Source organism: Platalea leucorodia (genome assembly GCF_965183815.1).
Source record: "Platalea leucorodia genome assembly, chromosome: 23".
Taxonomy (NCBI): Eukaryota; Metazoa; Chordata; class Aves; order Pelecaniformes; family Threskiornithidae; genus Platalea; species Platalea leucorodia.
This window is the reverse complement of record NC_138845.1, coordinates 2,047,518-2,068,814: the sequence shown is the minus strand read 5'-3', so window position 1 is coordinate 2,068,814 and position 21,297 is coordinate 2,047,518. Positions and strand designations below refer to the sequence as shown.

The 21,297-nt window shown below is 44.0% G+C and overlaps 1 protein-coding gene across 2 annotated transcripts; it reads right to left on the bottom strand.

Annotated features, from left to right (window-relative positions):
- Positions 1–63: 63 nt before the first annotated feature.
- On the bottom strand, positions 64–19,321 carry CERS5 (ceramide synthase 5). 2 transcript variants are annotated; one of them, XM_082332475.1, is made up of 10 exons: positions 19,065–19,321; positions 12,983–13,088; positions 10,726–10,856; positions 9,661–9,718; positions 9,012–9,062; positions 8,202–8,294; positions 6,710–6,838; positions 6,316–6,422; positions 4,279–4,435; positions 64–1,344 (listed from the first exon to the last, which is right to left on the bottom strand). In XM_082332475.1, the coding sequence occupies exons 1-10, from the start codon at positions 19,262–19,264 to the stop codon at positions 1,192–1,194; spliced, it is 1,185 nt and encodes a 394-aa protein (XP_082188601.1). In that variant the 5' UTR covers positions 19,265–19,321; the 3' UTR covers positions 64–1,191. The 2 variants fall into 2 exon arrangements, with proteins under 2 accessions (XP_082188601.1, XP_082188602.1); XM_082332476.1 differs by lacking the exon at positions 8,202–8,294.
- Positions 19,322–21,297: the final 1,976 nt, after the last annotated feature.

The following is a 21,297-nucleotide window of genomic DNA, read 5'->3' as shown; positions in this document are numbered from 1 at the left end:
CAGACAGGGTCCTTCATTTTATGTTCTCAAGATGCAACCTATCAACTAAGTTTCTGAAGCATCTTTTAATCGGAGATAAGAGTAAACAATGGTATAAAATGGTAACAACTCAAGAAGTTTCCCAATTTCTGCTCATGATTGACACACGGGTCTTCCATTGCCCCCAAGTACCATTGAGTAAAAAAAAAGAAGCGAAGCCTGTGGTGCGGCTGCCTTTCCAGCCCCGTGATCCCTCCGCACAGTTGTAACATCAGAGCAGCAACATTCCCTTCTGTCCTGGAATACAGACAAGCAGGCCTGAAAACATCTTATTTTCTGGAAAGCTAAGCACAGCCCACCAGTACTGGTCCACCCTCGAGGCCTAGCTCAGCCAAGTGGATCCAGGAGGTCTAGAAACATCTTCAAAACCACAAGTTGCAACAGAAAAAAAAATTTAAAAGGCATGTATTGTGATAGTTGTCTCAGGGGCAATAACCAACCCCCTCCCCCGTTTCAGAAGGCTGTAGTCCAGACTCCAGCGGGGCTTGCAGCACCAAAATAGGCAGCAAACGCTGGCCTGGTCCCTCGTGACAGCAGAGATGGAAGCTATAACCTCCTTAGCATATAGCACCCCCGTGGCAAGTTCGAACAACGTTTCTGTTGTAGCACAGTCCAATTCAAAGCTTGGCTGTAGTCCAGAGCGCTCACAGGACCGAGAAAAAGTCTCTGCTACAGCCAGGGTAGCTTGGACGTGGAACCACGGGCCCCTGCGCTCTCCGTGCTCTTGAGTTGCTTCTGGAGTGCGTCAAGGAGAGATGGTGAACCTGCGCTGGAGCAAACCGTCACTGAAATGGCACCGAAACCCTCCTGCGGTCGGCAGCCAGCCCAGTCCAAACTTGTCCCACCTTGAGTTGATCCTAGTAAAAACCAGTTTGTCACAAAGATAGATACCTCTTGCAAATACCGATGGGACTAAGATTTAAGTATGAAATGGCTTAAAGTGAAATCTGCAGCTTTGTTTTTGCCCTAGTCATTGGCTTTAACCCTTCTGTTGTGCAAAGCCTCTGACTGGTCTGGATTGTGCCCATCTCAGCTTTGCTGGAGGTTTCTGGGGAAGGGGTATCTTGATTAAAGATCACTTGGGAATGTGGAGCTCAACACATTTTGATATTTAAAGATAAGTTCGTGTTTGCTCAAGGCCAACCCACAGCCTTACTCCTCTTCTGTCCACTGGCCACTAGCCACGTGGCCATTAATGCGGTTGGAGCCGTTACTCGAAGTGCTGAAAACTCCTTTTGTGCTGTTAGAAGTCACATCCTCCTCTTCAGAGCTGCTCTCTACATCACTGCGGTCATCTTTTGATACCTAAACATTTCAAATGACATTTGGTAGTGGAAAGGGAAAGTTGAAAAATTCACAGAAAACAGCAGTTAGAAGGTTGTGTCCGTGTGATTAACCAGCTTCAGTCAGTTGCATTTACCTTCTACATTTGATCCTGAATCACTTCAAACTCAGAGGGGGGAACCTGTCATCACATACAGAGTGCAAGACAGACACCGAAAATGACAGTTTGGAAATACGAGTTCCATTTTCCAGCTACTCTGTACATCTGTGAAAGCACTACACTTTTTTTGCTCTCACCAGATCAGAGGACACCATAGATGTTTGGTTGTTCTTGCCTTCCAAGAGCTGCGTTCTAGATTGGTTAAAGGCCGCTTTTCCAAACAACAAATCTGTTTTGAATCAAAAACCTTCTCACACCATAATCATCAGTGGGTATGATGACCAAAAAGCATGTATCTATCAGTTTTATAGAGAACATTCAGTCCTACAGGAAGCAGCTTTGATGTTTTAAAAATTAACTAGCTATATTTATCACATTACTGTTTGCACAAAGTGCCTCTCATTTTCACAGCTTGTGGTTCATGCATGAGAACTCATTTATAAGCAAAAGCCTGTTTGGGCAGTGGGCTGTAGAACAAAGACAACTATCTAATCCAGCAAACAGCCGTTCAGGAGCAGAAGGAGCACCTCAGCCCAGAGATCTAGATCTGCTTTACAGAGTTATGCCTTTAGTTAAAAGACTGACTGCAAATCCAGCTCAATTTGATTTGTACGTGGGATTTTGAACCTCTCGAAGCAGATCCAGGCGCACTTTGCCGCAGGAGGGCACTGTACCAGCACCGCAGAGCCAACGGCTCCAGAAGGTGAAGGGAAGAGATCCTAAGCCCGGCCCTAACTGCAAACAAGCACCTTGGCTGGTGGCGGGGTGCCAGAGCCATAAACTCAGCAGTGCCGAGCAGCGACTGCGAGATCGGCCCGGGCTTTGCGTGCCCCAAGGCAAGCTCTCCACACTTCTGCCTCTGCAGCTAATAGCCCTCATTTACTTAATGCGCAAGCACTTTGCGGCTAGCAAATCCAAGGATTTGAGGATTTCATTCGGCTCTGCTTGCTTTGAGTCAGGGTTAGGGCTTTCGAATAGCACCAGGCAGGAAGTTTTTGAACTCTAGGGAAGATCTGGCGGAAAGCCAAGTGAAGTTAATGATCTCCAGGATCGGTTTTGAGAGGCCTGTTGGATGTACTGGCTTCTGTCTGTTGCCAGAACTTTTGGTATCTTTCCCCACTCTCCTGCTATGTTGGAAGTTCAAAGGGTCACTGGAAGGAAGCAGAAGTCCCTTGACATTTTTCCCATTATTTGGGGGACACGTGACTGTTCTACTCCTTTTCGCAAAAAGCATTGCATTTCTCCTGTCCTCTTCCACTCAGCACAGTGTTAATGAGCACTAGAGACAGATACCAGAGTCTCTGTGGGTGTACAAAAGCAGAAAGGTGAAGGTCATGCAGCCAGCTGACAGCAGATAAGAACAAACCCCAGGACATTGCTTTGACCTTTGGAAAAACCTGCATTTTAGCATACTGTCAGAACCAGCACCGTATCAACCAGGGAGAGAAACATTTTAAGAGAAGGCACCAGCCATCTAAAGCCCCAAGACCATAGCTTTGCTTGTCTTAGCCTTGACACAGACACAGATGTGTTTCAGTGGACAAACAGAAGCAGGGATCACACTTACATGCAAAGGATGAAACTGTCCAGCTCCAATCTGGCACAGAGAAAAGGAGAAAAGAATGAAGAAGACAGAGCTTAGAGTCCTTTCTCTGGCTAGGTCACCTGGGCAGGAGAGAACCAAGGAAAGGGAAAAGAAGTAGACCTCAGGATACAGAAACAGCTGCGCAGACAGAAAATAAGACATGTGCAGTAGCAGCTGTGGGGAACAGATGAAAAGATTCTGTGCATACTCTGAAACATGCCTTCCCCTGACAATCACTGCCACAGACAACTACGATATAAATATTTTTCAAGGTTACATTCCATCTGTAGGGGCAGCTAAGAAGTCAAACACAAAATAAAGTAGAGCCATGAGAGAAACTCAGATCAGAATACCAAATCGCTAATTAAAAAAAAAAAAAAAAAAAAAGCATTTGTGGTATGAAATCAGCTGTTGCTCTCTGGTAGCTGCAAAGGAAGTGGCTTCTCTTGATGGGGAGGCTGGGTGTCAAATGAGTTCCTAGACTGGCTTGCCCTGTCTCATGCTACTTAAGTTGAACTACACCTTTTTGCTTGGCAACGGAGGTTGCAGCTGAAAGTCAGCACTGTTCACTCTTAGGGCAGTATCCGTTGCTAACCAGCTGCTGTAGTTGCACCCTCCCTCTCCCTAAGACTCCCAACACAACTTAAAATTAGAATACTCAGGACTGAAGCTAGACTGCACCCTATGAGCCCAGTGGCAACCAGCAAACTCCACTGCAGCTCTGATAACCCTTTCTCCTCTGCACGCTGCAGCTCAATGCCTGGCCTGCACTGACAGCCAGAAGCCCGTGTTAGGGCTAACAAGCGGGAGATCATGTCCCAAGAACCAGCTGAAGCTGGGAAGTTGGAAAACATCCTATACGATTGTTCAAAAAAGAGCCTACTACCACCTTAAACTCCAAACAAAGTACATAACAAGTCTGTCGTCATCGCTATTATTACAACATCTGAACATACTGGAAAATGGTGTTATTTCCCTGGTGACCAGAACAGAGAGGAAAGCGTCCCTGCCTTTGTATGCACCTGGCAACTCAAGTCTGCAGAGCAACCAAGGTAAAAAAAAACAAAACAACTACCACCATTCTACAAAACACTCCTGATGCAAGTCCCTCGAAAACTAGTACCAGCCCTCACTGAAGGGCCCAGTTTCTCATGATCGCTTAATGGGGCTTATAGGAAAGAGGACCCAAACCAGTCACCAGCAATCTTACCTTTCCCCGCACGAGGGCCTTGGAGGCAGTGCGAATGATGAGATAAGACCAGATGATATGCAAGATCTGCAAGGTTATCAAAAGCCCATTGAATAGCCACCATGAAGGGTAAGGACCAATCAACTCCCAGCTTTCAAATAGGGTTGTATTCAAAATCCTAAAAGAGATCCAGAAACACATTACAGATCGGCTGTGCTGGTAACATGGCTTCCAGCTCTAAATTAAGATGACTGGCCAGATGCACAACAGTTTGTGTCTCCTTTAAGCATCTGTTGCTTTGCTCCTGTCAGGGCGGCGATGCAGCTAGTCTCTTGCCAGAGTTAGGAGACAGACTAAAGCTAATTAGAAACATTTGAACTGAGCAACAAACAGGAGAAGATATGAATGTTCTGCAATTCGGTTACACATACAGATCTGCTGCCAATTTCCTTCTCAAAAGCATGAGCGTTTATAACAGCTTTACAGGAAGTGATGTCAAGCTGCACTGGTCATCAAAACAACTGTTAACACATTCATACTTGGGCAGTCTTCACCCATATTTAAATATCAGGAAGGAATTTTGTTCCCAGTAGGCCTCCCTCCCTGCGCGCTATTCTCTTCCCTCAGATTTTTATAGATTCCTCCTGCCAAGCTGGAGGACTAGAAACTGCTTTATGGACAAAGCTTTGTGCTTTCTTTCATTACTGTTTTGCTGTTCTTGTCGCTGGGAGTTATTGCCAGTACTTAAGTAATTTAATAAACACTTTAGTTTTTATGGAGTAGAGAGGTATGGAGAGACCTTTAAAGACGTCATTAATTTCACATAGCTTTTAACATTTCACAGGAAAAGAAAAACAAGCCTTTCAGGGAAGAACCCAAGTCCCCCAAAATGCAGCTACAGAAACATCTAACTCATAGCCAGTCTATGGATGAACTAAATGCAGTTCCACAGATCTGTTGATGGTTTATGCTACTAATTAGGGAAGGGAATATACGTGAAGTGAAATAGCATAGGCTCTGCAATACCACTGCAAGCTTGCCAGATTTCTCTACAAAGTTGAGGAATTACATTACAGCCAGTGGAAAACACATTAAAGATTTACAGGACAGCTGAGCAATAGCATGATGCAAGAGCATCACCTCATGACAGACAACAGCAATAAAAACAATGACAACGATCTCATCTGTCACTGGAAGGAGCCTATGAAGACGTAAGAATTAAAGCTCTTCCTTATCCAGACTCCTTTGATGCATTTTACTGGAAAACAAGCAAGAGCTTTAATCGCAATGCTGATACCAAAGCGTAAGTATTGTTTCCGCCTACCGTCAAGGTACCCAAAAAGAATGGGCATGCAAGCTGTCCATTGCCTAGGAAATAAATATACGCAGTAAAACTGAAATAAACTGAGTAATGATCAGGTGTAACCAGATATTCAGCATGCTCTTTCAGCAGAAACAAGAAGTGGATAACAGCTCATCAACAGAAGAACCTCAGCAAGCCTGACCTATTGAGGTGAGAGGGAATCTCATTATAGGATGATTAGCTGTAAGCCATTTAGCTGGGGTTTTACCTCCCAAGAAACCTATTTCAGGCTCTGAACAGTCACGACACAAGGATAGGGCATGACTGTCGTAAGAATCAGAAACTGCAACAGTGACTAAGCCAGATACTCAAAAATCAAATTTACCTCAAGAGACCATGCCTCATTTGTAACTATTTCCAAAAGTTCTTAAGAGAAGCAAACAACCCTTCAAGTCTTTCAGAGCAGATACCGGCTGCCTTGGCTCCAGCTCGGAGCACTGTCATCACTTTGCAGTAAGAGGAGAGGGGCCAGCTGTGCATTAGGATTCTAGACACTTTTCACACTCCCTCAGCTGACTGTTGAGAGGTTTCTTCATACGCCTAGTTGAACGTACTGCTCCAAACAGTACTTGGGTTGTCTGCAGCTTCAGGCTGCCTTGAGGGACGGGCTGGAATGCTTGCAAGAAGTCTAAATACAAAGGCTTTGCTTAAAGGATCGGAAGAACAAACACCACCTTACAGCTCAAGGTGCTTACCAGAAAGGATAAATGCCCAACCGTGTAACAATGAATACGACACCAAAGAGCATGAAGAAAGCATCACATAGACGTTGGTACTTGGCATAATTGGCTAGCTTTGCAGCCTAAAAGAGACAAGAAACATGAGAATATTATTCCCTTTGCGCACTCATGTATAATTACCAGGCTGTAGAGCTTCAAAAACCCTGAAGCCATCACATTTGTAAGGAGTTTGGAACATTTAGGGATTATTCTCAGCACTAAAGCAGTTATGAGGAAAAGCTGACAAGGCAGGATCAGCAGCACAAGTCTTATGGCATATTTAATGCAGTTTATCAAGAATGGGAAAGTCAGCTCGCTCCCCTGAGACCACACTAGCATGAGGTACACAAAGATCTGCAAGGAAACTCACCTCTAAAAGGAAATCTGATGCATCATGGAGGCACAGCACCAGAGTTCCAACCCGCACCATATTATTCATATACGAGAATGTAATGAGTCCAATTGTAGCCAAATGATGGACGAACATGATCAGGAAGTCCTGGAAACAGAAAAAAAATGAATGAAGACTCTTTGGCTGTCAAACAAATACAAAGGTTTGGAACAGAGCCACAAAACTGACTAACTGGGGTCATAGGATTACTTTAGTTCAGACTCTGACTCCTGTTTACATAAAGCACAGCTCATCACACATCAACCATCATCTCTAAAGGTTCCAGAAAGGTCTCTCCCAGCATCTGTGCTCCTGTGAAGTCAGAACTCTGCATACACAGGCACAGCACAGTCTCTTTGGCACACGCATGCAAGGTAAAGATAAGCATGCCCGCAGACCCCACTGAAAAGATTGACGGGACAAGACACGGCCCTTGGGTTTGGCTCCTTTTGGTTTTACAGTCATACTGCTAGTCCCTTCCGCTCTTGGCACAAATTTTAAGTATGCTGCTGTTACTGCTGTCAGCATGCAAAAGCCTGCCAGAGCATAGCGGGCACAGAACACAAGATAACCCAACAGCAAGAACTAGGCCACTTCATTTAAAAAACGTTTACAGTGCACATACATTCAGGGCTGTTTTCCAGTTTAGCGCCCTGGCTACACCACTTCCGTGTCGATGCACCTTACCGTGCTGGCAGTGGGGAATGTAATCCACTTTGTTGAAGTCAGAGTACAAACTTAAACATTATAAACAGTATCACAGATGCCGTTAATCACTCCCTTCCTGCAGCTCCCAGATATTCTGTAGTGCCTCACCTGCTCGTATTTCAGTACAGAGAAAAAATCCCAGGCAAACTTTTCTTTTTGAACAGTCAATGCAAGAATTGGGATAATTTGCTACTTTGCAGTTTGTGTAACAGAAGCAATAAACCATGATTTACTATGAACTGTTTTCCAACAGCAACAATAAGCCAAATCCCAGAATGTAGTGCAACGGAATTAGATTCCGGCAATCGCAACCAGTCATCATTCCGCTACACACACAGATGAAAAATTACTTTCAAAACAACATTTATTCTTGCTTTAATGTTTGCCATTTTCTCATCCAGCTCAGCAAGGTACTGCTTTGAGCATCTCATTTTCAAGTTTTCTTGCAAGCCTTCTAAATAAATCTATCTTTATGCAATGATTTGATAACTTTTTATTGGGAGGTATTGAGTGATTCTGTTCTTTCCCCTGGAAGGTGAAAGAGACTCTCAAGGATATACCAGCTTGCATATCAGGCTCGCTCCTCCCTTTTCCCCAGGACCGGGTAGTGATTACAGAAGGAGGTAGGCTACACAGAGATGTCAATGAAGAAGAAAATACAGTTATTACTGTGCGCTTTAGCTTTACTGGCCAGGCTCACTCACATTTTTTGTTAGTCCTATCTATTTAGCAAAGTGGTTAGTGCAATTCTGGTTAATCTCACCTTCCGTTTAATGTCTGTAAACTGAGAAAACATGAGAGACCAATAGAAGGCCAGCTCCAAGATATAGTAATAATAAAGCCTGGTTGTTAGAGGCTGGAAAACAAACAAAGATAGCACAGTTAGAAGACAAAGTACTTTAAAATTTACATTAAAATTGACTTTTTCCTTCCTTCCTTCCTTCCCATCCCACTCTGTTCCCCCAGAATGCTGAGGCGTAAGTTAAAAGATCCAGAATTAAGGTTTAGTAAAAATAAGCTTAAGCAACAGACGTCTTACTCTAGGCTTAGTCACACAAACATACTTGTGTGTTTGAGCGTTATTCAAAAGGAGTAAAATTCCCTTGTCAATATTACAACTCATACTGCAGCCTCTTGGATTAGGAAAACCAGGCACTGAAACAGACTGGTTGGCCTCTCTACAATCATCCCTGCTGCATAATGAAAACAACGCTGTAAATAAGTTACCGGTATAATTTCATGCATAATTTTTTTTTTTTTTCACTTTGAATAATCTCAGCAGCAAGTAAACATAAAATGAATATGAACTAAGTCAGTTCTATCTGAGGAAACACTGCTGTTGACAAACCTAACCAGGATCTGAAGACAAAGAGCAAATGCCATCTTTGTGCCTTCCAAAAGGGACGGCCATTCACTCACTAGAGAGCTTACCAGGTTGCAGCCTGTGCAGCATCCACCCCGCAGAATAATGAGAAGCACTCAAGTCTACTGAGTTTCAATCTGCTATCATTAACAAAAAATAAAAACTGAAATTGTGCAAAAAGTTGGAATCTAGTAAGTGTTTATCTCCTACCTGAAAAGGGTAGTTGTACCAGCACTGTCGTGTGTCCCAAAACCAGGGTGCCTAACGGGAAAAAGATAAGTTATTATTCTACTGGGTTTTTCCTTCCCTATCATCTAAGGCAGTTGATCACTACAGTACTGTTTCACTGAAATTTTATCTTGATTCTACCATTCAAGCTATATTTATTGTAAAACATCCTAGTGGTTTAAAATATTCTTTCTGCAGTCAAAGGCAAGCTATACTGCAATGGAAATGCAAAGAATAATCACACAGCTCTAATAATAATAAAGACCCAAAGAGATGAATCTGTATCCCTTCAAAAGCGAGATGAGAAAAAAAATAAGCAGCTCTCCACAGCAAAAAAATCACCAGTTCTGTCCCATTCTAACAGGACAAATAAGTTTCTAATATTTCCATAATGACAGATCTGTACAAAAGCTTTCCTATAGTGCGAAGAAGGTCCTTAAACAGAAACCCCAGGGTCTCAAATCAGGGAACATAAAGATGACTATCACCACTAAACCCCCTTGTTTTAAGCTAGGTGCAAGCACTGAAGAAGTGGCACAGGCAGTCAAACCCCCGGTATTCCAGCAGGACAGCCATAACCCAGCTGCACGCCACACAGAACAACAAGGGGGGGGATGAGAGACCAACTCACCGTCCAGAGAAACCTGATTCCATAAAAAAATATACTTAAATAAAATGTAAATCTCCACCTGGAAAAAGAAGGAAAAATTAAACTTAAGAAATAGAAATAGCTTCTGGTTAACGTTTGTAATAAAAACTGGAACAATTGCGAAAAAACCCAATTCTGACACCTGAAAAGCTTTCACCCACCAAATGGTAATCCTTCATTTGTAAACATTTCACGTAAGGATAAACCTATTTAAGAGTTTTCACACCACACACGAGTTTGCATCAACAGCCAAGTTTGAAATAAAGTTCAGAGTGAACATGCATCATTCATATGCTTTAATATACAATAACAAGATAACAACAAGATAAGCCATTGTTATCCAGAAGGTATCCTAATATATATATTTGTCCCTCTTACCTTGTGGCTTTAAGTAGACAAAACCATACTGGGGGGAAGAATTAATATGAAGAAAGTTACTGGAAAGGAAAGAAACCAGCACAGAAGAAATAACAAGTCAGGAAAAAATATTCAGATGCTACTACACTAACAGAGGTAACTGCAAGCATTCAGAAAGAAACACAGAACAAAGGAATGAACTGAAATGAAAAGAACAGGAATCCAAGAAGTGTCTGTATAAAAGTATATACATCATTGTGTAAGCCATAAGGTCATTCTGTCTGGGAACAAATGCTGGTCTACAACATAACTGTGCAGACAGCAGACTTGTCTTCAGTATAATTACTCAAGTTGTGCACATGCATATGCGTACATGCACACACATGCACGCTGAAGTGCTACGTTTGCATGACGGACCTGGTCCACTATCTAGAGCTGCTCATCGTTGACAGCAGTAACTCCTGTGCATGCGTTCTGGTCTCTCATGCACATATACAAAATATTTTCGAATACTGAATTCTAAAAAGCCCTTCTAACTTCTTTCATTTGCTTATATAAGAATTTATCTTCCACCAGCCAACCCCAAGACACTATTTTAAATTAGCAGCTGACCACAGTTTCAGTTAGAAAAGAGAACATACAGCTGGAGCTTTAAGATGAAGCCACATCTTGGCCTCTGCACAAACATACATGCTCTCACAAAATTTAGTGAGGGTGGTGGGTTTGTCCTGGTTCCTCCGATGCCGAAACCAGCGCTGGATCTTTCGAACATCCCAGTCTAGCTGCTTTGACAAGCCTTCTAACCTTTTTCCATCTGGAGACTGAAGGAAAATGAAACAAGTGTCATTTCTCCTACTTCTCAACCTACTTTCAGCCTGAGATCCCCTCTGTACTATGACAGAAGTGATGCACAGATAACAAAACACACACTAGGAAGGCACTACGTATAGGCTAGAAGCAGGAACACGTTGCCACAAATGTTCGTTCAAGTTTAACCTTCATCAGTCACTAATTACTTAATTATTCAGAATGCTTTTGGTTTAACATTTCCTCATCTATTTCATCATTTGACAGCACATCATGACAAAGGAAGCAATTGTTCTGCGTCTTAATTTGGGGGGAGGAGCTTTTAAAATGTCCTGTCCTACCTGTTAAAACTTGCACATCAATTCAAACAGTCCAGAACTCAGGAGGATCAAAGCTGAATACATTTAAGGGTTGCTACTCGCTGCAAGTTTAGGGAAACTTTAAAGTAAAAGTTGGTTTAACATACTAGATTTTTGTATATTCCAAAAGGGCATCGTAGAGATGGCGTTATTTCCGTTACCAAAGTTTATAAATAAAACTCAATTTGCAAGCTGAAATAATTGTATGATAAAGAATATATCACTGTTCTCTGACTGGAAACTCTACTGGCAGTTTATCTGTTTGAATAATGACATAAATGGATTTATAAGAGACAAAGTGAACAAAACCTGATAACTACCTCTAAAATGGCCCAGTGGTGAGATAAGCCACGTTAGTTTCAGACCAGTGTCCTTTTAACAAGCTCTGCCAGGGAGCTCTTACAACTGAAAGATGATAAACACATTTTACTACTTGAGTTACATACAAACCCAAAAAACTATGCAGAATGCTGATTTAATAAAGAGGCACCAGACTGTTCAACTGAAAAGCAAAATCATCTGCCATTTGATTTTCGGTATTGAGACCATGACTTCCCTGTAATTCCAGCACAACCAGATCTCTCTGCACTTCACGAGGCTTTAACGCTTCAGGCTACCTGAGACTTCTGCATTGGAAGTAAACCTGCCTCAAAGGAGAATTTACAGAGCTCCGATTTCAGAACAGCAAAGACATCCTTCCCCTGCATCAGTGCCACCCTACATTCTGATTCTCCCAATCCAACAGCAGACACAAGCATACTGGTACAGTTAAACGCAGCTCTGTTTTCATAAACTAGATAAATTCTGCACAGCATGCGTCCTCATGGGTTTCCTAAACATTAATTTCAAGGACATCCCCTACATAAAAGTCCTTCCCACAAACGGCATCAAATCATAGGGACTTTTCAGTTCACACGTCATTCCAAATACCTCCAAACTTTAATGTTCCCATGAGGCGAGTTTTAGCAAGGTTTTTATAGAATTTCCCTTCCATTCACTGAGTGCTTTATCTGCTCCACTCAGAACGAAGTTCAGCATCACCAAATCAGAACATAAAACTTTCCATTTCATTATCTTTAATGAAAATCTATCGTGCTGTCTGCATGGATTTCACTGTCAACATTCAATAGAGTACAGACAGTGTGGAATTCTGTAATTCTGAAGTGAAGGAGCACTGTCAGCTTAAGTGAAAGAAAGGCCATGCAACAATCAAAAGAAACACCTACTGTCAACATTAAATGTCCTACCCCTTATCAGGGCACGCTTCCATTGAACGCTTTCCTTCAATAACTGACTTCCACTGTGACAGCTGTTGTCCAGTTCCACAGTAGATGGCAAAAGTAAGAGGAAGGCATTGACACAGCTGGCCAATAAAGCCAGCAAAGGAACAGATCTCAAGGAAAAGAGTAGCACTTTTCCAAGAGAAAGTGAAAGGTACTGGGAAACGTCTTGTTAAACCAAGAATTACCACCTGTTACAGGAGTTACAATTTGGACAAAGGCAGGGAAGAAGCCTCATACCTTTCTAAAAAGAGAACATTTTTTTATTCAAAAAAAAAGATTCTTCTGCGCACAAAAACATAGGTCAGCCATAAAGAGAATTTACTTTGCTACAAGAAGGACATGCCAGAGGCAAAGTAACATAAGAAAGAGCACACTCGTTGTGCATGCACAGTGTGAAATGCATTGCTCTCAAACTAGAAAAGTGGAAGCAAAAAGCCGCCCCCCTCTCCCCCTTACTGACAGGCCTCCATTTCTAGCAGAATTTGAAGCATGACTCACCTTAGTGATAGATGTAAACACTTTCTCTAAAATTGCATTGGGCTGGGCTCTGTGAGGTCCACTGTCTTGAATGCCAAGGTTTATGGCACATGGCTTGGCAATAAACCTGAAAGAGTTCCAAAGAGCTAGATTAAAACAAGATATCTATTTCCCTCCTCTGCCTAAATCACAAGGACCCTGACTTGTCACCAACTGCAAAACCTATCCAAAAAACTTTTGAAGATCTCCACTCACTTTCCTTAAAGAAACTTCACCGGTGAAGTAATATCAAACGGTAATTACAGACAGCACATACAGTACGCACATCTAAAATGAAAAATTATATCTTAATGTCCTTGGCTTGGAAGGATCAGAATGTGTTCCCCCAGGGTGATTCTCATTACTCAGAAATAAAATAATAGATAGCTGATAGGAGTCCTCTGCGAGCATAAATGCTAGAGCCCTTGTAGCCCTATGAACAAAATGCCTTATTTCCAGAATGTGCCTTGGTGTCACATAGCTCAGAAAAAAAGGGAAGTTCAAGCGACACAGTTCCTAAAAGACACACATTTTTTTCAGGTTATTTTTCCCAAAGACAGAAAATAAAGTGGTTTGTTTCCTTCGGGAGAGTGAGGAAGACGTCAGAAGTCACTCAGTCTGAAAGACCCAAGATCTCAGTATCGCACTCAGCCCTGTATGCACCACATATTCCAAAAGCTGATCTAACACTTTGTGAATTTTATAGCACAGACACTCTGAAAACAAGCCTGGTTTTGCTGCTAAAATGAATGCAAACATGTTCAAAAATGATTAGGTTTTGCTGTACCTTTGTGTCAAAATGGCCACAGGATTCTAAGGAAAATGCATGTGTTACCTGAACATGTGAATTGTTTTCTCTCCTGTTGGTGGGCAACAGAGGGGGGCTTCAGGGAGCAATTTTTATTGTTTTTTTTAATCAATTATTTTGAGAGAGCACGCATAAAGAACCTGATTCTCAAAACTGATTTTGAAAAGGACCCAACATTTGCATCATTAAATCTATTTTGCTTCGAAACAAAGCTTGTTTCAGAGACAACTGAATTGAAGACAACAAATTACACACATGTATTCCATTTAGCAGACTCAGAGTGCCATCAAGCAGAAAATGCTTTTTCCAACCACTACATTTGTTACCATTTCTCCTTGTGTTTAAAAGGAGAGCTTAAATTCAGGAGAATCACGACTATAAGTGTTCCAACAGCAATCATTCTTGGGAGTACATTGTTAGTACTTCAGTAACGAATGGCTATGACTGTGTTCAAGACACAGGTTGTAGGGTTTTCCCCTTGAGAAATTACAGATGAGCTCATGACTAATCCTAAAGGAACTCCCCTGCTCTCAGACAATACTAAACAAGTAATAGACACTGTGGCCCCAGGTTTCACTGTCCTGCCCCATTTCTTCATACGTCCTGTTCACTTCAACAGTCATAGCTTAAAAAAAAAAAAAAAAAAAAAAAAAAGGAAAAGGGTGATTTCCTTTCAGCTTCGCTCAAAAGGCTCACTGCTTCCTCTATAATCTAGACCACCAGCCAGAAATCGTGTTCTGATGTTACGAAACATTTGGCTAGACCCCCATAAAAGTGTACTCTTCTTTCCTACAGGATATACCACAACAACAGCAAAGAAGTACACATGTGGAATTACAGGATGACAAATATTTTTATTTCATTTTCTGGGACACAGTGCTTACAGCACTATGAAAAAAATCCTGACCTGAAGATACTCAGTTCGAGTCTGTTTCCTCAGGTAAGAGAGGAAACCTGAAAAAATCTAAAAATCTGCACATTCAATTCATTTATTATTCAGAAGAGTCTTCTTTTGTTTTAAGAACAAGTAAAGAAGAGAAGGAATGGTTAAGAAAGCTCATAGTGATCCATACAAAGTGTTGGCATTATTCTAGAATTCAAAGCCTGAAGCATTAAAGAAAGAAGAAACAGTATCTCCTCAGGAAAAAAAAGATGCAGAAATAATTCACTTTGGGACCCAAAGATTGGGGGGGGGGGGGGACGACACCCACCGACAACAAAACCCAAACCCCTCAAAACTTTGCATGAAACTATTCCTGAGTAGTAGGCTTCCTTCACGAGCAGGCTTAGGGAAAAAATACAGATGTTTCCAGAAATCAGGGGGAAAAAAAAAAAAAAAAAAAAAAATGAAGAGTAAGCCACAGGCTACAGATAGAGCGCAGGACTCAAGTTACTCAGTGAAGCATGCGGGTGACCAAAGAGCAAACGAAAAAAAACCCGCTAACATTTCTAGGTGCACAGAAGCAGACAGGCATCAACGCAAGCGAACAGACGAGTCTCAACAATGGAGGCAACAGAGGTTGTCCCAGACACAGAAAGAGGAAGGAAAAAGGATGGCAGCAATTACTTTTAAGGAAGTCTAACCCAACGCCATAACGTAGCTTCTCTAACTCCACAAATAATGGCCTCGCGCAATGGAAGCGCAAATGACAACTGTCCTTCCGCAGGGCTGCCTGACCAGCCGTGCAAGGTGGTGTTACCTGGGCTGGGCACGGCTGGCGCACGCTCCTGAATCCGCTGAGCACCCGCGGTCCCATTGCTTTGACCAGTTACTACCTTGCAGGTGGAATATGACGTGAATGATCAATCCTCTTGTCAGTCAGAAAAATATCAAGATGACATGCTATTTCCTTTAGGTGTCCGTTAAGGAAAACTCACACTTAAAACCTCTGTGGCATTTTATATTTTTGGCCCCAGAACACATTTTCAGATGTGCAAGTTTTGCACTGCATCCCACAGAGAAAAAATTCTGCATAGCTACAGCAGTTAAGCACCAAAAAAAAAAAAAAAAAAAAAAGGCTGCCCAGATTTCCATTCTTGGGGATATTCAAAACTGAACAGCACAAGACCATGAGCAACCTGACTTGACTACGATGTCGGCCTTGCTTTGAGGAGAGGATTGGACAAGGTTACCTCCAGAGGTCCCTTTTAATCTAAATTATTTTATGATTCCACAGAAATCTTAACTGCAGCAACTATTCCCAAGGCCAACTTACTGCCACACCTTCCCAGCAAGGAATTATCATCACTTAAATACTTGCGTTACACTTTTCTGAACACGTATCTGCTCAGTGGCTTAAGTCATACCTACCAAGCTACCTCTTTCACGCTAGTTATCAAGATAGGCTGATTTTGAAACCAACACCGATTTTCAAGTACACAGACGCATACGTTATAACAAATATTTCTCAGGCATCTTGTACTTCACAAACCCAAAGGCAGAAGCCTTCTTTATGGAGCATTCAAGTTTGGTGACTCCCTATGAGAGCTCTGAAGAGGAAGAACAATCTGCGAAACAGTAAGGTTTATAAAGTATGCACTCAAAGTAAGAGTTCGTCTTTCTAAAATCTCTCCGTTTCACTGTGATTAAGCCACCTCATCCCACAACTGTCCCCAATTTTCCAGGCAGACCTGATGAAGTAACATCTAAAATCACTTTTTTCTCCCCCCCAGCTTGAGCACAAGCTGCAGCAAGTTGCAGATCCTTCCTCAAACCTGTAGAGTAACAAGCATATCTGTTACTGAAGGGCATTCCAGTGTAATTATAAACACATCATATGAATAAGAGGCTCCAGGTTTTCACAAATACCTGGGATTTTTTTTCTTTTTGTGCCTGCAGTGGGACAAGATGTGTAAGGAGAAATAACAGCAAGTATAACCAAGAAAAAAAAACAAAAACCAAACCCAAAAAAGCTTGTGGGCAGAAGTCCTTCTTTATCTCGCCTGCACAAAAATCCGCCCCCCTACCACTGAGTCAGGACTCTACCTTCCTCTGCGAGTCTTGCCTCATCCCTATAGTCATATACTTCCCACGGACAGTCAGCCTAATGAATATTTTACAAACATCATGATGCAAAGGTTAATTTATAGGAGCATTCACTAACAGAAATACGTGTCAGCGTTACAAGCGTCAGTGTCACAAAAGCACTTCCTCACACTGAAGATCTGTAGCAAAAGGAGAGAGAAAAAGAAATGAAGAGAAGCTAAAACAAAGAGCTGCACAAGTATATAATTCAAGTTCTGAGTCATCGAGTCCAATTGCCAATTGTGTGGCAAGGAAGATATTTGACACAATCATCCCCAAAGCCTGAATCCGGGTATGCGCACAACAGGATTTTATTAAGACAAATCTGAACTTTTATGACACATTCAAAGTGGCAGGAGGAAAGAGAAAAGCATTTCTTAAAAAATACGGTCTTTTAAAATAAACATACTAGAAACTGCCCTCGATGTTGCTCTCACAATCTGTTTTCACTTCAGGATACCATCATTGAGACACACTATAGCAAAGACTCAGCTGAAAAAAAGGAACAACCCTCTCAGGAACCAGGCCATGGTCTCTAGGTTTTGCTGTGTAGGCGGAGGACTTAATCTGTCATTTGACTCCTCCCTAAATTAAAACTGCAAAATAAATTTCACAAACCAGGTAGACATCATCAGGATAAAGTAATTGCTACCAGGAGGACTGTGTTGCTAGGTGTGGTAGGATGCACTGTATCTCTCCTAACATCTCATACTCCAGAAAAAAGAGAATCTTCTGCACTTCTTCCCCAGACTAAGACACCTGCACCAAACAGGGCTTGGAAAGCGAGGAGACCTTCCTACAATATCCCTTTCAGGGGTATCGTTCTGTCTCACAGCTTCCTTTCCTTGTCTGCTGGCAAGCGTGAACATTTGGCCAAGACTAGCAGTAGCACGCCAAGCTGAGATGAGATTTTGGCACCGCCACGTGTGTTCCTGGGTCCTCTGCACTGGTTTAAGCTGCCAGTAGTTTCCTGAAGCTTTTTTTTTTTTTTTTTTTCTTCTGAGGGCAAAAAGATAAGATGGAGAAACAAAGAGCCTCTCAAATTTCTCTCCTACTCTGCTGACCTGCTTCATTTTTCTCCACAGTTTGCCTAGCTGTTTACTTCACCCCAGTCCCCTCTTATTTAACTTCTGAAAGCTCAAGAAAATTCATGCTTCTTACAGAAAACCCACAAAACAAAACCAACTCGACTCCTACTCATTTTAGTCCTACAGCCCTTTTCAGGCTCAGAAATACTTCTGCCCTTTCGATGTAGAAATTTAAGATTAAATCAATCTTTAATGAACTACTTGAAGAGGAATACAAGGTGTCTTTGCTCTGCTTCACCTAACGGTTTCCCTAAATAAGCTGCTTTACTAATTAGTATCTATGTCACCCACGCAGTCTGCCCTGCGTGTGGCTCTAAGAGATATACATCATGGAAAGGATAAACCTCTGCCCCAGGGAAGAGTTAATATCATATGTTTATGGATACGCCAGTAAATGAGAAATACTGTATTACACCTGTTTACGGGCAGATACGATGATCTGCACGCACTTCCATCGTGCCCGAGATGCATGGGATCCGCAAATTGTTTAATAATATACTAGGCCATGTGAACCGGTCCTATTTCCTCATCCAGGAACTCGCGTGGAAAGTACCATAAAGGCAGAGACCTGCAACACAAGCAACCCAACTGCAGAGCAGCAGCAGTTGTCTTGCACTTGCCCAGCCGAGGTTCTCCTGGACGGGAGAGGAAAAAAAAGTGAATTCCCCAGCCTTTCTTCTTGCGCTGCCTCAGCATAAGGTACCGCTAGCACTGGAGGAGCCTCTCGGGATCCAAAGCCGAGGGAGAGAGGAGCCCTACGGGCTTGTGTATGTCGCGACAGACGGAGAGCGGTTCCCGGGACGGGGCTGCCGGGTTACACAATATTCCCCTTCTTTCCACGCAAAAAGCGCCTCGGGAGACGCCGCGGGCGGAAAGCCCGCCACGGCCTCCGCGGAAGGCCTCGGCGCTGCCTGAGGGGCGAGCGGGGAGCCCCGCCGAGCCGGGAGCCCCGCCGAGCCGCCCCGCGGGCCCCGGCCCGGCCCCGCGGCCGCCCGCCGCTCCCCTCCGGGCGCTCCACGGCCGGTTGCTAAGAGACACCGGCGGCCTCGCCGCGCGCTCGGCCCCGAGGCGGGAACGGGCGGCGTCCCGGCCGCCTCAGCCGCCCGAGGGGGCGCCCCGCGGCGGGGGCGGTCCCGCGCTTACCTCTCGAAGAGCAGCCGCACGGCGAAGATGCCGAGCGCCAGCGGGAAGGCGGAGAGGACGTGGCCCGCCCGCGGGTACTGCAGCCCGCTGCCCGGCGGGCCCGGCTCCCCGGCCAAGTCCGCCCACGTCACGTTGTGCGGCAGCCAGAACCGTTCATTCCAGAACCAGGCCCGCAGCGTCGCCGCCGCGGCCGCCGCCATCTTCCTCCGCCGCCGCCGCCGCCTGCCTCCCTCCGCCTCCCTCCCGGCGGCCGCAGCTCAGGCGGCCACCGCAGCCCACAGCGGGGCGGCGCCGCGCGCCAGCACCGCCCCGCCCCTCCCCTCCCGGCGGCGAGGGCGCCTGCGCGGGACGGGGGCGGGGCTCCCCAGGCCCCGCCCCTCCGCGCGGACCGTTAGCTCGGAGCAGGCGCAGTGCGGCGCCCGCGCGCTGCCGCCGCCGCCTCAGGGCTCGCTGAGGGGACGCGGCGCGAAGGCGGGCGGTCAGGCGCTTCCGAGCCCTCGGGGGGGGTTTCCACGAACAGAGACGAGTTGTTCTGACTGAAAAAAAAAAAAAGTCCTCAAGACCGTCTTTAATGGGGCCTAAAGGACGCGCTCCTGAGGGGGACCCCTGAGGGAAGGCCCCGGCTGAGGCAGGCGCCGAGCCCAGCCTGAACACTGTGGAGGCGGTTGCTACTCAGCTCCGGCAGATAAACCACCTCCCGCTCGCCCCCGAGGGGCAGGATTCCTCAGGCGGGCTCAGCCCGTTTCACTCACCTCTCTCTGAAGGGAAGGGCCCCAGAGCTGCAAGCGGGACAGTGCAACTGCTCATGTGAAGAGTTTATGGTAAGATACCAAGGATTAGCTTTACTAACATTAATGGCGACGTGGTTTAACATTTAAGCACAAAACAGAGAGCGAGAGGTACACTGGTTGGCAAAGTTTAAGATATTCCTTACAGCTTTTAAAACATTCAGAAAAATCCCTGGTTTAGCTCAACAGTCTTGAGATGAGGGTTACCAAGTAACAAAGCCTAGCCTTTGTGTAAGCTTTTCAATTAGGTTGTCAAACTCCATAAAGGTGGGTCAGCATCAACTTCCTTGTACATTGTAGCAAACGATCCAGCTCATATAATAGCTCTTTTGGCATCTGTCCAGTTGAGAGCAAATTAAATGGCCCATTAAGCACTCAAATACTATGATAACTAATAGATTCAAGGACAGGCTAGTTCATGATCTGTTCATTTTTATTTTATTTTTTTTTTTAAATCAACGACTTTCTTTAAAAGTACCACTTGTGCTAATTTCTCCTTGAAGATGTTCAGCCAGTCTGAGTGAAGGGTCCTTGTATCTCAGAGACTCACAGACGCCTCAGATTTAACTAGAACTAACGATGTTAAAGTCTCTGGAAACTGCAGCCAGTATTGCTTTAGTATCATGTAACTGGGGGTGCATTGTAAAATTAAATTGCATTTTCTAAGAAACAAGTAATAGGCATATTCAATAAATCCAAGTCCACAACAAATACTCCTCCCTTCCTTTTCAAATACACTTAGCACAATTTCCAGTCAGAAAGATCTCCAATTGCTTAGTAATCTGAGGAAACTGGAGACCAAATGGATTTTTTTAGGAAGAGAGAAAGGTTACAGAAAGCAACATGTGCTTGCACATCAGCCTTCTTAGCTTTGCAATACCACTATCTGTACAAATCAAGTCTTACTTCTCCCTTAAAAAGAAAGAAAAATTAGCAGTAGGTTGTACACCTCGTGATGTGCAACTGCTAATACCTTCCAGCTAGACAGCAGGCTTCTTTTCCCTTCTCTCCCCCTCCTTCCCCTATATACAGGTCACACACGTGCATTTTCTCATGCTGCTGCAGGACACTCACTGCATTTCTTCCAGGTCTTAGCCCCTGTCTATCCGAACCAAACCCACCTCAGGGTTAAGCAAAGATAACTGCAATACAAAGAAGCTTATAGGAAGAGGGGGGAGGAACCCTCAGTTGTCCTTAGCTACCATGCCTGAGAACCACCTGAAGGCAGAACTGGAAGTGTAAAATACCTGCACGTCCTTATTTTTTTTGCCCATCCTGTTCTAATCCCTCCCTCTTGCACATGAGAGCTCAGTCTGCCCGTTTGACAGTCAACCAGAAAAAAAAAGTGGACACACAGTGTCACCTAGTGGCACCAGAAAAATCACTGTCTGGTCTCCAGCTTCCAGTAAGAACACCAGTATTTCACCCACCTTTTCCCATGGCCT

What these genes read in the sequence shown, in the direction of transcription:
- CERS5 (XM_082332475.1), bottom strand. Translation starts at nt 19,264, where the DNA reads ATGGCGGCGGCCGCGGCGGCGACGCTGCGGGCCTGGTTCTGGAATGAA. An exon ending in TTACAGACATTAAACGGAAG is followed by an intron (nt 6,839 to 8,201) that starts GTGAGATTAACC and finishes TTCTGTTTCCAG; the next exon opens with GACTTCCTGATCATGTTCGT. An exon ending in TTGGGCATTTATCCTTTCTG is followed by an intron (nt 4,436 to 6,315) that starts GTAAGCACCTTG and finishes GATCTCTTTTAG; the next exon opens with GATTTTGAATACAACCCTAT.